This window comes from Elephantulus edwardii, unplaced genomic scaffold (assembly GCF_000299155.1).
Source record: "Elephantulus edwardii isolate Elephantulus edwardi_28Jun2011 unplaced genomic scaffold, EleEdw1.0 scaffold00010, whole genome shotgun sequence".
Taxonomy (NCBI): Eukaryota; Metazoa; Chordata; class Mammalia; order Macroscelidea; family Macroscelididae; genus Elephantulus; species Elephantulus edwardii.
Window position 1 is genome coordinate 32878522 of NW_006399760.1, and position 17797 is coordinate 32896318.

General features: G+C 36.1%; 1 protein-coding gene across 3 annotated transcripts in view; it reads left to right on the plus strand.

Annotated features, from left to right (window-relative positions):
* Positions 1 to 17797, plus strand: part of PKP4 (plakophilin 4) — a 368717-nt gene that overhangs the window by 278939 nt on the left and 71981 nt on the right. For all 3 annotated transcript variants that reach the window (XM_006880795.1, XM_006880796.1, XM_006880797.1), the window contains 4 exons: positions 7417 to 7548; positions 7657 to 7847; positions 10922 to 11474; positions 17055 to 17231. In XM_006880795.1, coding sequence (XP_006880857.1) covers positions 7417 to 7548; positions 7657 to 7847; positions 10922 to 11474; positions 17055 to 17231 — 1053 coding nt within the window. The remainder of the gene's footprint in view (positions 1 to 7416; positions 7549 to 7656; positions 7848 to 10921; positions 11475 to 17054; positions 17232 to 17797) is intronic.

Sequence of the window (17797 nt, forward strand, 5' to 3'; positions counted from 1 at the left end):
GCCCTCTATGAGGTGGATTGATTCAGTGACTGGGATAATTGGGATGGGAGTGTCAGAGACGGTGCGATTGGCACAGGACAGAGCGGAGTTTAGGGCTATTGTACATAGGGTCACTATGAGTCGTAGGCGACTCGACGGCACATAACAACAACAACATTTTAAAGTATTATTTGCCAAAGTTTTTAGTTTTTTTCTGAAACAGTTTTAAATAGTTTTACATTCTTGAACAGAGAACTTTTTAAATTATGTAAAAAATATTTATAAAGCATTCTAGTGATATTAAAAACTAAAGTATTTTTCAAATTTATTCTTGTAATTATCAAATAAAGCACTAGTATAGTAGTTTATGCAGATCCGAAGTGTGCTTAAATTAGGAAATTGGATCCAACCTTTGTAGTAGTCATCAAGGCAGATTACTTGCTAAAGGAAGTTAGAAGATAATTCATTAACGGTTTCGATTTTCCAAGACTTTTCACACATTTTCTACATGAATGAAATGTTTAGAGCCATTATTTTAATAATGTTTAAATAGTGATCAAGAGAACTAGATTGGAAATAGTGTTTATAAACATAATTTACTCTCACCCCCTCCTCGTAAGTTTTTGCTTTCACCAAAATCCAACTGTTAAAAGATTTCATCATAATAGTTTATATTTTAATCAACAAACTCCAAACAATAAACTAAAATTGTCAGAGAGTATTTATCTGCTATTATTATTCATTGCTGCCAAGTCAGTTATGACTGATAGCTACCCTCCATTGAATTTCCCAAGCTATCATTCATATTAGGAGGATAGTGTTGATCTGTCTCTCACATATATAGATTTGAACCACCAGAGACACTTGACTTTTAGGTTAGCAATGTGACTTCTACAGACTGTATGTTTCTTTGATAGACCAAAGAGTGTATCACTCCATGTTTCTTTTTTCTTGTTTATTCTTTCATTCTGAAATAGTATTTCCCTTTATGAAAGTATTACTTGCTGTAGAAATGAGTTAGGCATTATACAGAGTGCTAAAGAGGGAGAGCCTGTCATACTCATCTCCTTTCATTATGTCCTGTAACACTTTTCCGCTAAGCCTGAGTAAAATACTCTCTTCTTAGAATTCAACCTTTTGTTTGGTGATACAGCTTTTGCTTCCTGTAGAACGATAGGCTCAGGAGAAGTTGTTATATGCCACAGAATTGGAACCAACTCATACTTGGTAATCCAATCCAGTAGATATTCAGAAGCTATAAATTGTACAGGAGATTGCCCATCTTTATCATGCAGAGTAGCTGGTGGACTGGAACCTTAGAGGATTAAAAAACAGATTGCTGCATGTCCTACAAGAAACAAAAGACACATGGCCAAACAAAAAGTCCAATCCTAGATAGACAAAATTTTCTATTTATATTTTCTCACAATATTTTTCATTCTCAATCTGAATGGATCAGCTTTAACTCACAGACCAGAGGGGGTGGGGTGGGGGGGAAGACATATTCAATTCACTTCACATAACTGTCAGTGAGTAATACTGTGTTTTACCATTGTATGATTCACTGTTTCAAGAGTCTTGCCCAAAACAACACTATATATATATATATTTTTTAAAGCCCATCTAAACACTATAGGAACTCAGAGCAGGTATGATAAAGAAGACCCTATTACAAGATTACAGTGCGTTAGTCTGTAAAGAACTATTTAAAGGGATATATGTACACGAAAAATCTTCTGATCTCAAGGCTCCTGTTTCCATGGTGACTTTACACACAGTACAGACCTGCCTCATTTTGTACAGTATAAGCAGCAAGCCAGATTAACAGAGCAGCAGCATTTTAATAATTTCATGTTCTTTAGAAATGATTTTTTATGTATGTAAATACTTGGGAATGTACATCACATACAAAATTACTCATTTTGTATTTCATCTTTTACTGTAAACTTAATGAAGTAGTTCTCTGATTCTCATAGCCTCATAGGATTAATGTCTGTTATCTACTAATTAGTATTTTTCTTATATGTAACCTTATTTTTATAAGAAACTACCTTTTTAAAAAATGATACACTCACATGAAATATTAACAAAAAAGAAGGACTATTCTTCAGTAACCTCTCAGTCTTTGACATGGAGATTTTATTCTACCTCAAAGCTTGTCAAATTCTGTGTTTCTAGGGCGTATATTATCTTGATAGATGGTAATTTGATATTTGAAAATGCCCCATAGTATATTTTTGGTATCCCAAAAAGTGTATTTGTGAGTTGTTGTTTTGTTGGAGTTTTTTTTAAGTACATGTTCTTCAGTACACAAATTTTTAAGAGTTTTAACATTCTTTTTGTCATTTCTCTTCCTAGAAATGTCTTGATTTCATGTTCTGACCCTGTTAAATCACAACATACTTGTTTACATGCACCTCTTTAATTATATAGTTTACAACATTTGTTGGGAAATTATTAACCCCATATTGTATGCATATGCTTTCTTTAATGAATTCAGCTAGTATCTTCTCCCTTTCACTAGAACACATATTTTTAAAAGTTACTCATCTTAATGCATAAATCTGTAAATAATGCATAATTAACAAATGTGAATCTTGCCACATTGCTTTAAGGTATTGGTTGTTTAGAGCTCACACTAATCTCTTATGAGCTTTTTAAAACTTTAATTTTTATGTTTTATCCATTAATTAGGAGGTGATTTTTTTAATCTAGGATCTGTTGGCAGTTATACTTGTGTGTGTATTTATAAATTACCAACCTCCAAATAAACAAGAAATAAACTGAACTATTTTGAAAATTATTTCACTTTCTTCTAATAAATCAGAAGATATTTTAGGATATGGCTCATTTTCAGATATTGTATAATCATTAGGTTATACTACGGAAAAATTAAAATGACTGAATGTTTTTTATGACATAGAATTTTTTTATAATTTATATTAAATTTCTTACTAGATTTCTAAGAGCTTATTTTTATATTTTGCTTAAGTATTGGACACTAAATTAATCCCCTTTACTCTAAGCATAAAATTTATTGAATCTTCAGATTGAATTCCAGCTACATGGAAATTTAGTGTTTGAATTAGTTACCATCTGAATATCATTTTTCATGTTCTGTTTTCTGTGGTGCTGCATTTAAAGAATAAAAGTTATCTAAGAGTCAAATAGTAATATTTTCAGGTGGTTGTTATTGTTGTTGAGTACCATTGAGTCAGAACCCACTTACAACAGTCTTTCTCCCATGGAGCAGCTGGTGGATTCAAACCACATACCTTTGAGTTGACAGCTCAGTTCCTTCCCACTAAGCCACCATCAACATCATAACAAATAAATAATAATAATAATATAAAAATATTAGTTATGTTACATTTGAAATAATTTTGTTTGTTGAGTTCAAATTTTTTTTTCCAATTCTTTGAGGTATTCAGCTTTAATGATCGAATACCAGAGTAGTTGGGGGATGATATCCACAAAGGAAGCAAAAGGTTATTACAAAGACAGGGAAGAAAGACAAGACCAAAATGGAATGGAAGGAAGACTCATTAACAGCCTGCGTTATGCAGATGACACAACCTTGCCAGCTTAAACTGAGGAACACTTGAAGCACTTGGTGCAGAAAATCACGTGCTGCAGACTTCAGTGTGAATTATATCTCATCATCAAGGAAACTAAAATTCTCACCATTGGGCCAATAGACAACAACATCATACATGGAGAACATATTGAAGTTTTCAATAATTGACTCTTTCTTGGATCCATAATCAACACCCTTGGTCACAGCAGTCAAGAAATCAAAAAACGTATCATATTGGGAAATCTGTTGTCAGGGACCTCTCCAAAGTGCTAAAAAGTACAACGACACCAGTTTAAAGACTAAGCTGAGCCAAGCCATCATCTTTTCAGTCACTTGCTATGCTTCTGAAAGTTGGACAGTGACTAAAGATGACAGAGGAAGAACCCATGCCTTTTGAGATGTAGTGCTGGAGAAGAGTATGGAATCGCATGACTATCCAAAGAACAATTATGTATCTCTTGGAGAAAGTGTGACCACGGTGCTCCTTGCAAGCAAGGGTAGTGAAGCTTCGTCTCACATATTCTATTCATGTTCCTACGAGTGGCCAGTACTTGGAAAGGAAGAGGGTTAATGAAGAAGAGGAAGACTCTCAACAAGATGAGTTATACCAAGGCTGTAATAATGGACTTAGATATATTGGAGATAGTGAGGATGGCACAGGATAGGGCCAAATTAAGAGCTGTTGTTCATAGTGTCACTATCAGTCACAGTCAGCTCTATGGCACCTAACCACAACAGCAACAACCATACTATAGAAAACCAGTATCTCATAATTAATTAGTGTTTATTCTTCTTAAGAATATCTATTTAAATAACTTCCTTTGAAGGAGAGTTTAAGTGAGTACAGTTATTTGTCATGTGATCTGTGAGAAAATATTCCATTGAGTGAAAGGTTTCTAGGGTGCATCTTCCTCTTTTCCTATTTAAATAACAGTTCAGTGAGTTGAGCTGCTATCCCCAAGGCAATACATATCTTCTAGTTTGAATCTACCAGCAGCTTCATGGGAAGAAGATGGGAAATCTCCTTCTGGTGCAATTTATAACCTCAGACACTCACTGGAGAGTCACTAAGAATCAGAATGAACTACCCACCATTGAGAAAAATAGATTGAAGTAGCCCAAATGTTTAAAAAATGTTTAACTCCTAACCAAAATATTAGTAGTTCCAGAGCACCAGAAACCAGAAGCCTTGCAAGAATAAGATACGGCAGTCTTGTTTCCTTAAAGATTTGCACCTTTGAAAATCCTGTGGGGAAGTTCTGCTCTATTGGACTCATTTAGAAAACCTAGCTCATTGTCGTTGCATCAGCACCATTTCCATAGCTGCTTCTCCATTGGGTTTCCAAGGCTGCATGGAGAATTGCCCATCTTTCTTTCCAAGTTGCTGCTGAAGGATTTAAACCTCCAGAGCAGTGAGATCTTTGAATTAGCAGAATAACTCCCTACAGTTTTATGTCGCCAGAACTAGAATCTATTCAGTGGGAAGAAATGTGGTGATTTAGGCTTGCTTGCTTGCTTCCCCCCGCCCCTCCCCCAATAAGTATAAGTGGTCTTAGTGAATAAAGAAGATGGAGGAATTCCAAGAACTCTTAATCTTTTGGTTTCCAGGCATGTACTTTTTCCACTCCTCTCACTGTACACCACCCATTGATTCCAACTCAAAACCTTTGGTGAATCATTATCTCAGATCTTATACCAAGCTAGAGAATCATCTAAACCTCTTTCTTTTAAAGCAAGCATATCCTTCCATGTATGAAAAATCTTGAAGTTGCCACCGTGTCTGTAATTGTTACTATTTTAACATTTGCTTTTTCAGTCTACCATTCTTGGATGTTACAAAACAGCTGATATTAACTACCTTTGCAGTACTCCCAGACACCCTAATTCCCTTGTGTTTTACTTAGTCCTTAATAAAACTCTGTCAAGAATCACCACATAAGAATGGTTAGAACTCTGGGTACTCATACTGGAGAGCTTACAAATGAAACAAAATCACTTGCTAGTATTATCATTTCGACAGAATCCGATCTTTTCTTCAACATGTACCAGGGAAACTATATTCAATCTGTAATCTTTACTGGAATGTAACATTTAGAACTGTCACATAGCTTTGCAGCCTAGAAGTCTACTGTCAAATGATATTATATCAAGAGATAGGCTGTTAAAAACTTATATTAAGAAAGTTGGTGAATTTTTCTGGAGGCTGAGAAGCAAAATCATGGATTTAAATTCACATCAAGTTAAAGGTTTAGAATGCAGTGGGATTTCCTAGTACTCTCATAAACCTTATTAGCACCTTCTACACAAACTCAATCAGCAATGCCTTTTTTTTTTCACTTTATAAAGTCACTCTCTATTAAACACAACTAGCTAAAACCGAGTCCAGTGTAACTCAACAGCCACTGTTAATCATGGAAAATAGTTTCTGAGCACCTACTGTGTGTTTTGTACTATCTTACAGATATAATAAACCAGAGAAAGGTCCCTACTTTCAGTTGATGTTTTATATTAGAAGGAAAGGATGATAAAAGCCATAAAGAAAAAAACCAAAACTGGCATTCTGTGTTAATTGGCTGCTGCTCAGATGTCACTTTCTTCGTGAGAGATTTCTTCAGCTCCTTTCCTCACACATGTGCATCCATATACAAATACGCACATAGAAGGTCTGTTTTCATTTTGAGGACAGACATACTACCCTAAAATTATTTTGTGTGACTTGAATGAAATTTTACCGTTGCTCGTTTAATTGTTCATAACATTAATTGTTTCCTAATATTAATCACACCGCCTGGAATGCAAACATACTTTTGACTGCTTGTTCCCCATAATTTGTCTGTCCTCTTCCTTTTTGCCTTCAGAGCTTTATCCTTGGGCAAAACTGCCCTGTTGACCTTATATGGTGAGTTTATTCTAGGAAGTGAGTGCTTCCCTGATGGTGATGGTGGTTGTGGTGTAGACCATCAAGTCCAAAACCGTAGCTGACCCTCCAGTGGGTTTTCAGAGGCAGGTAAATAGCGTGGGAGGAAACTTCTCACCTTTCTCCCACAGAGCAGCTTGTGGGTTCAGACTGGTTCCTTTGGGTTGGCAGTGCAATTCCTTACCATTAAGCCAACAGAGCTCTCTTTCCTGGAATTAATGTTCATCTTATAGGCTTATCTAGGGTGGAATGTAGAAAGAAAGATACTGTTTTGTTGGTTTGTTCAAGTTCAAGGTGCCTAAATGATCTATTTGAAAATAAAATGAGAAAAATGTAAAATGGAAGTTTGACTATTAGGATGATCAAGTCATCAGTTTAGATTTACCTTTATTCATTTAGGAAAAGATTAAATGAGTGAAAGAATCAGATGTATAATAAATTTAGATTTTAATTGTGTACATCACTGAAAACTCTGTAAAGAAAATGTAAAGTATAAAATTCTGATGCTAGTTTCTGAGATTTCATTACCAATCTCAGTAATACAGACACTATGTAAGTTTTCACTTTAAAAGTATAGAATATAATTTGTTGGGTTTTTTAACTTGATCACAAATTCAGTATCATTTTATGAGAGGAAATAAACTGAGAGGTGAGCTTGGAAAGGAGAATAAAGTCTTGTTTTCTGGTTTTTATTCAGTGTATTGGTTAAGTAAATTTAGGGCTTGTAATGACTATTAGCAACATACATGAATTTTAGCAAAATATAAATGGAGTAATTTTAAGACATGTTAGTATATCTAAGATTCAAAGTGATTGTGTAATTTAAGGTAAAAATGGGCTTATAGATTATAAAATATTATAAACAGATTTCTTAATCTTTTTTAGCAAATTTTTGTGGTATGATGTCTTTAGTTTTAACTGATTAAACTTAATCTTCTTACAGATGTGCCAAATACTGGTGTAAGCAAACCTAGAGTTTCTGATACTGTCCATCCCAACACCTATCTCATCCGGGCAGAACCAGAACAAGGGGCCCTGTACTCACCAGAACAGACATCTCTCCATGAAAGTGAGGGTCTGTTGTGTTATCTTTTAAGTATTGGATTTTACTCTTACTACTTTTCTTTTTAAGACTGAAGATTAGGAGTGTATATTGAATGTCCTGCTGGTGTCATTCCTGCAGGATCATTGGGTAACTCAAGAAGTTCAACACAAATGAATTCTTATTCTGACAGTGGATACCAGGAAGCAGGGAGTTTCCACAACAGCCAGAATGTGAGCAAGGCAGATAATAGACAGCAGCATTCATTCATAGCATCAACTAATAACCACTTGGTGAGGAATTCAAGAGCTGAAGGACAAACTTTGGTTCAGGTAAGCTGAAGACATGAAATTCTTTTTTAAGAAATACCCTACTAATTGAATGTCTCTTATAGATAGTCCTTATTAAATGTATATAACTAATATCTACATTGTGAATTTATGGAATGGGTAAGAAAACATAATCATTATACACTGTTCAGTTCCATGATGTAAGAGAATTTTGAAGCATGAAACCTGAGAATATATTAGTGTCTATTTTTTAACTCCTATGAAAGGGCACTGATCAGTTCTCAAACACAGAAATGTAAGCCTCCAAAAACAAGAAGTTTGATACTAGTGGAGGAGCCAAGGAGTGTAATAGAACTTGGTGGAATGTTTTATTCACTGAGATTCTATATTCCTAAAAATAATGAAGTATGCCATACAGAGTCCTAGAAAACACACCACCACTCTTATCACACCTGCATATATGAAATGAGTTCACTCTACCACAAGTTTTGTTGGTTTTTTTTTTTAAATTACTAGAATTAATACCATGAAAGCCTATTTCTTACCTTTTGTTAAAATATAATAGATGCATACTTTCTCATGGAAAGCCATTGTATAGACCCATAGCTATTTTGGTGTGTTAGATTCTCTTAACTCGATAGCCAAACACTAATCACACATATATGCCTTAAGTACTCCGTGGCTCCTCTTTCCATGCCGTGGTAGTCACATCCGTCCATCAGCCTAGCCCAGGGTTAAGAGAAGCTGCAGGAGTCTTCAGCAGCAGCAAACGGCAGTGATTATTGGTTCCCCAGTAATTTCTTGGAGCTGAAAAATGACAAAATTTTCAAAGAAATTGAGTTAAAGTAATGCTTCTTACAAAATACAGTAGAAAGCTTTCCAAGGTAGATGCCATGGGATGAACACAATGCTGCTTGGCTCTTTCACTCGGAGATTTAGGGGGGAAACTTCTGAGAATTGAAATATGAAACAGGAAATTTTGTGCTCACCAGTTAATTCAAATTACACTGTAGTCTTTGGTTCTGTTTGTGTTCCTTTGCTGTTAGGATGCTTTGGTGAAGCTTTGTTCTAAATATGTGTGCTAGTATATCTGTCTGGGAGGATTTGCATATCAGCATATTAGGAATCCCACTTGAATACTAACTGCTTTAACTGGAATTTTTTTTTTTTAATGATCATGTTACCTTTTTTTAAAATGACAACAAAACCCTTATTCACATCCATTGTTTTTTCTAAAGCTGAAATATGTTGCAAAGGAGTCTTTAAAACTGCCATTTGCAAATAGTCTGGAGAACACATTTTCTAGCTCTCGGAACCATGTGTTGTCTTTGGTAGTTAACTATTTGTGTGTCTTGTTTTCTTTACTTGCTTTTAGCGCTATTAGTGAATCACAGCATGAAGCTTAACTTTAGACTTGTACTGATTTTGGCTTGACATTCATGAATTATTCCCTAACCTTCCCAGATGTTCTCTTCCTGATAATGGCCTTCCCTGAGTTGTTGAGCTTCAGCCCACATGTAGTCTAAGGGCAGGTATTTGAGCAAAGCTGAGCAGCACATGCCACCTGCAGGCAAAATACACATCCTCTTGTACAACTAAGGGTGCACAAAGCCCTTTTCTTACCTTTTTCTTTCTTTATCACTACTACTAATAGTGGGTGAGGTTTGATAACACCTGACATTATTGCTCACTAAAGACATGTATAAGGGAGCTCTGGTGGTCTAGTGGCAAGAAGCTATGCTGCATTCCCAAAGGCATGCAGTTCAAATCCATCAGCTGCTTCTCGGGAGAAGGTTGGGCAGTCTCCTCCCACAAGAGTAAGTGCCTCTGAAAACCCACCCAACAGTGAGCTACGGGTCAGTTACTACTCAATGGTAGATAACAACAAGGACATTTACAGAATATCTTGTGACTAAACTTGTAGCACAGGCCCTGGTGACTATTGACCTTTCCCAGCCTGCTCTTCTTGTGTTTTAGGCCATTTTTCCAAGTCAGTCATCATTCTCGTTACACAGCATTAACAAAGGTATTTGAGACCCACCTTCTCAGCGGTCTACAGATTCATAGTAGGATCAGCACTGGCAGAAATAATTTTTAGTTTCTGTACTTGTCTTTTCCTGCTAACCCAGAAAAGGACCCAGCCTAGACCCTGAACATTCTTCTGGTTAGAATATTGTTCGGTGCCTTTATTTACAGTTCTTTCTATCCACCAATTAAATAGCACATAATTAAAAAGACTATTAGAAAAATGGCTAGAATCTCTGGAAGCGACCCTTGAGCTAAAGGAAAAAACAAGTTTCGCTGAGACATATGTCAACCATTCTTTCCTTTGAGCATAAATTCACAGAGAAGAGTGTTGGACTCAGATGCTATCCAAATACTCATTTGTTCCACATTGAAAGTGCACAGCCTTTCTGTTAGTGTATCCAACCCATAAAGACAAAACAATCATGGGTTCTCTTTTAGCTACATTTAGATTAATATATTCAAGAAAAGAGGTTTTGTTTTTGTATTGCATAATGAATTACCTAGGTCAAATTTTTTTTATTATTATTATTAATTTAGTTTGTTTATTTTTCATTTCAATGAACATCTACAGAGATTTTGGAATTCCATTCATTCATTGTTGCACCCTTCTCCTGCACAAACCCCTCCCCCCGTTTGCTCCTCTCCTTGAAAAGCAAAAGAAAAACTCCCTCATTGGTACACAATCACAGGGAACAAAAGTAAGTACATTTCTCCAAGTATGAAGTGACCCTTCATACTTGTTCATTGTTAATAGTACTTGGAATGAGGTATTTGATATATTAGGAAAGATGCATAGACCATAAGGTGAAAATATAAAGTAAAAGGAGTTTTAAATGTCTTCAGATCTGTTTTTTACATATTTCTTTTATTATGAAGTGAGCAAGGTGCAGATTAAACCACACACACAAAATAGAATAAGGAATGCCCAATGAGAAAAAAGACCCAGCTCAAAAGCATAAAAAGGATTGTAAATGCCTGAAAGATATAGATTCTCATGTGTATTCAGCTGTGTACAGTACACGTGTGTAATGACAGTGGACAGAAAACCCTAGCTAAATCCATTCTCTCTTTTTTCCCCCTTTCACCAGCCATCAGTAGCCAGTCGGGCCATGAGAAGAGTTAGTTCGGTTCCATCTAGAGCACAGTCTCCTTCTTACGTTATCAGCACAGGCGTATCTCCTTCCAGGGGGTCACTGAGAACTTCTCTGGGTAGTGGATTTGGCTCTCCATCAGTGACCGACTCCCGACCACTGAACCCTGGTGCGTATTCCTCCACCACTTTACCTGCTCAGCGAGCAGCCTCTCCATTCTCTGCACAGAGACCTGCCTCCCCAACATCTATACGACGGATTGGGTCTATCACTTCTCGGCAGGCCTCCAATCCTAACGGACCAACCCCTCAGTACCAAACCACCACCAGAGTGGGGTCTCCACTAACCTTGACGGATGCACAGACTCGAGTAGCTGCCCCATCCCAAGGCCAAGTGGGGTCGTCATCCCCAAAACGCTCAGGGATGACTGCTGTGCCACAGCATCTGGGACCCTCACTACAAAGGACTGTTCATGACATGGAGCAGTTTGGACAGCAGCAGTATGACATTTATGAAAGGATGGTTCCGCCTCGACCAGACAGCCTGACAGGTGAGTACAAGGCAAAAATGACTATGTAAACCTTAGAAGGAAATGAAACACAGAATGATAGTGTGGCAGAAGATCCTGGTTTAATCTCAAAATTTACACTTCGGTCTTCTGACTCAGCTTATCATTTTTAATACTTATAAGGATATAACATTTATGTTAGTAAAAACCCTCTGTTTATAATAAATAAAATTTTCCCCTCAAAAAACTAGAATTTAAAATGGAGGGGATTTTCCATTTTAGAATTATTTCTAATTCTAGGTTTGTTTTCTTTTTTGTGATGATAGTGCTTATTAGAGAAGTAACAAGTTAAAATTAGAATCAGAAACACTCAAGACACCTGCCCTGCTAAAGCACATGTTACAAAGCTCCTCAGTTCTAATGATGAGTGCTCACAGCCCCCCACTTAGCCAGTAGATACATCTTGGCCAGAAGTCACTGGTCTCTCTCATTCCCTCAGTGAATTGGCAAGTTTAATTCTGATGCTAAGTGAATGAAGCTGCCCCAAGCCACTAGCAAGCCTGAAGACCTTGAGTTCTCCTTCTTCATGGATCAGCATACTCACTGCAGCCATCTTGGTCCGTGGGGTGGGAAACCCACTGTACCATCTTGTATAATGGTATCTTAGTTCTACTGCCACCGTTCTACTTGTAGTACTTCTCACTGTTTCTTACCATGTTTGGTATTACAACTCTATGTCTCCTGGGTCTAAAAGATTCTCAGTTCAGGGTCCTCCAGTTTAGAAGGTACATTCTGTTCCTTTCTGCTCTTCTTGGTGGTCTCACCTTTAAGCCTGGCAGGATGACAGAACTAATCAATCACTTCATTAGGGTTTCATACACTTGATTTGCGTTGTCCCATGCTTATAGGGGATCCATGTACCTTAGTTACACCACCTTGCTCAGTCATTACGTGGGAATTAAAAGACCAAGGCAAGAAAGGCCATTTAAAAACAATCCATCTCACTGTAGCTAAGAATATAATTCCAAAATCAGATCTGTTTTGTTACCATGGAACTATATTTAGTAAACCACAAAAATTTTTGGTGCTACAAATACTGCTTGGCCAATGTATAGGTTTTGCATGAGCACAATTAAGTGTTCTAGAATTCCCATTCTTCTCAGTCTTAGCCAAAGTTTGTTATAATCCACACAAACACCTTTGAATAGTCAATAAAACACAAATAGACATCTTCCTGGTATTCTGATTTTAACCAAGATTCATCTAGCATCAGCAGTGATATTTCTCATACAGTGTCCTCTTCTGCATCCATCTCTTGTATTTCTGGCAATTGCCTTTCTATTTACTTATTCTAGCCATTTCTTAAATATTAAATATTATTTTACCTCATTAACAATGTTAATGATATTGTGCAATAATTTGCACATTCTGTTGGATCATCTCTTTTGGAATGGGAAAATTTGACTCTTTCCCTCAGTTGCCAAGGTAGCTGTTGTCCATGTTTGTTGACTCAGACTAGGGAGCACATCCAGGGCTGCATGTATTTATTGAAACAGGACAATTTACATTTAATCAGTTCCTGGGACCTTTCCCCTCTCCCCCCAATATCTTCAGTGGAGCTTGAACTTCCTTGTGTGCTACTTCCTGAAATGTTTCCATGTTGATGAGTTCTTTTTCATATCTTTTCTGTATGTACCCCTCTCTCTTTTGATGCTTCCTGGATCATTCAAGATCTTGTCCTTAGAATCCTTCAGCATTGCAACCCAAGATTCGAATTTGTTTTTCAGTTCTTTGAGCTTGAAAAATGCCAAATGTGCTCTTCCCTTGTGATATTCTAATTCTAGCTCTTTACACATTTTGTTTTAATACTTTTCTTTGTCTTCTTGAGCTACCCTTTGAAATCTATTCATCTCTTTTTCTTTTTTCTTTTTTACTTAAGCGTTTCTTTCTTTTGTTTTGACCTCTCTATATGCAATTGAAATTATCAGAGTCTCTACAAACATCCAGTTTGGTTCTTTCTCCTTCCTCTATAACTATTCAATCTGTATGCCAAACAAGTAATTCAAGAAGCTGGGCTATATGAAGAAGAATGTGTCACAAAGATGAGAGGAAGACTCATCAGCAACTTGTATTATGTAAATGACACAACCTACCGTGCAGAAATTGAAGACGACTTACAACACTTAGTGCAGAAGATCAAAGGCTATAGCTTTCAATGTACTTTACATTTCAACATCAGTAAAAGAAAAATCCTCCCACTGGACCAATAGGAAACATGAAAGATGGAGAAAAGATTGAAATAAAAAATTTCATTTTGCTTGGATCCATGATCAAAACCCATGGAAACAGCAGTCAACAAGTCAGAAGATATGTTGCATTGAGAAAAGCAGCTTTTTAAGACCTCTCCAGGGTGCAAAAGAGCAATGATATCAGTTAAAGGAATAACTTGCTCTGGTTCCAAGCCATGATGTTTTCAGTAATGCATCTGAGAGTTGTATAGTAAGTAAGGATAATAGAAGAAGGATGTATATCTTTATATTTTAGTGTTGAAGAAGAAAATATCCCATGAACTGCCAAAAAGACAAATAGGTCTGTCTTAGAGGAAGTACAACCAGAGTGCTCCTTAGAGGCAAGGCTGGTGAAACCCAGTCTTACAGCCTCTGTGCATGTTGTCACTAGGGCCTAGTCCTTGGAAAATGACTTCATGTTAGGAAAGAGAGGAAGACCCTCGACAGGATGTATGGACTGTAACGGTGAGAAGAGGCATGTTGGAGCAGGACAGGGCAAGGGTCAGACCTGCTGATCAGAGGGAAACTAGGAGTTGCAGTGTGCACCTGTCAACAAAACATGTAGTAGCACCTGTCAACAAAAACAAATGCTGCAAAGAAGCTGAGGCTTTCCTTAGGAAGGCTTAGGCAGCTATTGCTTCCTGTCATCTATTTGCCCACTTAATCAGAGCAGGGATCTTAATTTGTGAATTCTGCTTTTTATTCTTATTTCAGAAAGATGATGTACTTATATTTTCTATAATTCTTGGCTTTCAAGTACTAATAAACTTCTAATGAACATAAATAATAAATTTCGTTTCTTAGGCATTAAATGATCCTAATTTAAATGATGCAGTGTGTTATAAACTTAATTTCTACTACATATGTATGCCCTAAAATATTCATTTTTGTATAATTGTATATTATAGGAAAATTTTGAGAAGAAAAAGCTTTGATGTGTATAAAATGAATTTCTGTTTATTTCTAAATATCAAGAAATACATCACTTTAATAGATATGTTAATGTATATTTATGGACTTGCAAATAGAAATTAGTAGTTAGATAAATAAAATATTGAGGATCAGTGTTTTCTATTATTTGGAGGGGGAATTGGGAGGTAAAAGTTATTAAAAATTAATCTGTTGAAATAGTTTTGGAAAATTATTTCTAATACCAATTATAAAACATAATTATGTTCTTCCACTTTAAATGCTACTTCGTTATAGTATGCTTTGTACAAATAATTACTTCCTTTGCAGAAGTCATGTAATTTTTTTCCAGTGTTATGCTTATGTGTTTTGTATCTGTTTTTAATGCATTCACAGAGACACAAAAATGGTAATGGTTATGTCATTCAGAAAGATTTTTTTAAAACAAAGTATTGTATATATTTAGAATTTTAAGCCTTTTATTTCCTGTTATACTCTGTTACATATTATTATATCTCACTAATAAACCTTTAAGGAGCAGTCACTCATTGGTTAACACTTGTCTGTTAACCAAAAAGATTAGAGGTTCAAACCCACCAAGCATCCCGCTGCTATTTGGGAAGAAGACTTGATAATCTGCTTTAATAAAGATGACAGAATTACATTCTAGAAAGCCTTACAGGATACTTCTGATCTGTCCCATGGAGTCACTACAAATAAATTACTGACTGGAAAGTACCTAATAACAACGATAATCATTTAACAATGCTAACGTTTATGAGAGTTTTCATATTACTTGTGTTTCAATGAAAAATTCAGACAGGTGTTGGCACAGTGAGAACATAGTCTTGTGATAATGACACAGAATGCTTTCTCTTTTTTCATGTTCCAGTACAATGATGAAATCACAAAGACTTGAGAGGGCTTCAAGGAGCAGCCAGTGCTCAGGTCCTTCTTCTCAAATGTGTTATTATCCTCAGTGGATCTTAGTGAATTAAGAGAAACTTTAACTCCATTAAGTGTTAAACAGAACTTCACATTTCCCAGGATTGGGCTTGTATCGAACAGTTTATATATCACTAACCAAAAAAGAGTATCTGTATTTATATTCAGAATTCTCACAGGCTGTATAAAGTAGTAGAATTTAAACTCTTTTATGCAGAATGAGAAAATGGCCTGTGAATAAAAAGCTGAGATCTTCAAATGAAAACTTTACAGTAACAGTTATAATACCGTCTTTAGGTTTGCATCAGCTTCCATAGCCCCAAGTAAGCTCACAGTCCCTTTGGACCTTGTGTTTTGGAAGGTTCTGCCACTTTCTAGAAAGTTTCTCATTCCATTTGTCATTAATTCATGAGAAGTAGACGTTTAATCCTGCGCTTATGGCATAGCATATACCTTTGGTTTCCTCACAGGAAATAGCTCTGTGATGGAAGTGAATAACTTTTCCTTTGGAGCTCTAGGTTTCCTTATTTTTCCAATTAGATGGTTCAGCATCGAAAACACCATTATAAAATTGTATGAACTTGTGGGCTTCATTTTATTAAGTGAGGAGGGAGTAAATAAAACCTATCTTGGTTCATTTCCTTTCTTCCCATTTCACATTCTTTTCAGGGTTGGTATAATAGTCATTCCCTTTTAGCTTTGTATGTTTATTATGTTTCTTGCTGCTTCTTCCTAAACACCATACAGCTATCACATTAGGCCCTTTCACTTTTACTTGTGATAATGTAGCTAACAGTATGCCTATAATCACATCATTTTTATAATTAATTACTATGCTAGTTAGTTTCATCTACTTTAAATTATATAAAGTATTTAAAATGTTGTTAGTTATTCTACTAACTTTATAATTTTTTATACAGAATACCTTTGTTTTGCTTTGTTTCTAAAAGAAATACAGTGATAAATAGTAACATGTTCAATAAATTCTGTTAAGTTCACTGACAATATTCCGAGGTTTACAGCATAAAATTTCTAGTGGTTTCTTGTAAAATTCATATATTAGTTAATAGAGACACAAGTTCTTGAACATCATACTTGATTAAGCTCTCTGATGTAGATGTTATCTTAGATGCTGAGTTTTACACAAGTATGAGGTATGGCAGGCTCTGCTCTCAAAGAGCTCATCATTTGCTTATAAAACCAGGCAGTTAGGCAGGGCAAGGAAAGAGAATTACAGTGGAATATTGCATATATGTGTTCTTAAATATTAATATCTTATCTAAGTAGAAGAGGACATTTTCATTTTGGTCCATATCATATGATAGCTTATGAGTAGGAAATAAATTTCAAAGTGTCATATTATTCAGTCATTTTCTTATTGTTGGTTAGGAAATTTGCTGCTTTCACACCTGCCATTACTAGTTTTGCTATTTAACATTTGAGTCACTATTTGGGATTATTGTCGTTTTGCTGCCTCCAGGCCTACGGAGTTCATATGCTAGTCAGCACAGCCAGCTTGGGCAGGCCGTGTCGCCTGACTTGCACATCACTCCTATATATGAGGGGCGAACCTACTACAGCCCAGTATACCGCAGCCCAAACCACGGAACCGTGGAGCTCCAAGGATCACAGACAGCCTTGTATCGCACAGGCTCAGGTGGGCACCAGCTATGTGTTGAATGGTTTTCTAATTACAGAGTTCAACTAGAAAAGAATTTTATTGAGGCTGGCCTCCCTGTTAGGATGAAATCATGTTGCCTATTAGGTTGTCAGATAAGCAGCTGTGACAGCAGATCAATAAACAGTAAAACATATGTTCATTTAGTACCTATTTATTGGTGGTATATTTTTCCCTTAGTTCAGCCTAATCAATAGAACATAGTGATTGTATTGTTAATTCATAAATAAGTTTGTAGAGCCGTAATTCAAACTCTCTTCAAGTTAGAAATGTGAGATGTAAATGGGAAAGCCTTCATTAATATACTTACTTGTAATTTTGTTGTCTGGAACAAAACAACAAGGAAATCTATATGTAAGTTACTTGATTTCTTACAGTGTGATATCCAGAGAAACAAAACCAATGAAGTGTTGGAGTGCTGCAACAATGAATCCTAGAATTGATAGTCAGGCAAAGTCTGCTAACTCAAGTGCCAAAAACCCAGTCTCCCATGGTAATAAGTTTGGTGGAAATCCAGAGTATGAGACAGTCCAGCCAGTACGGGT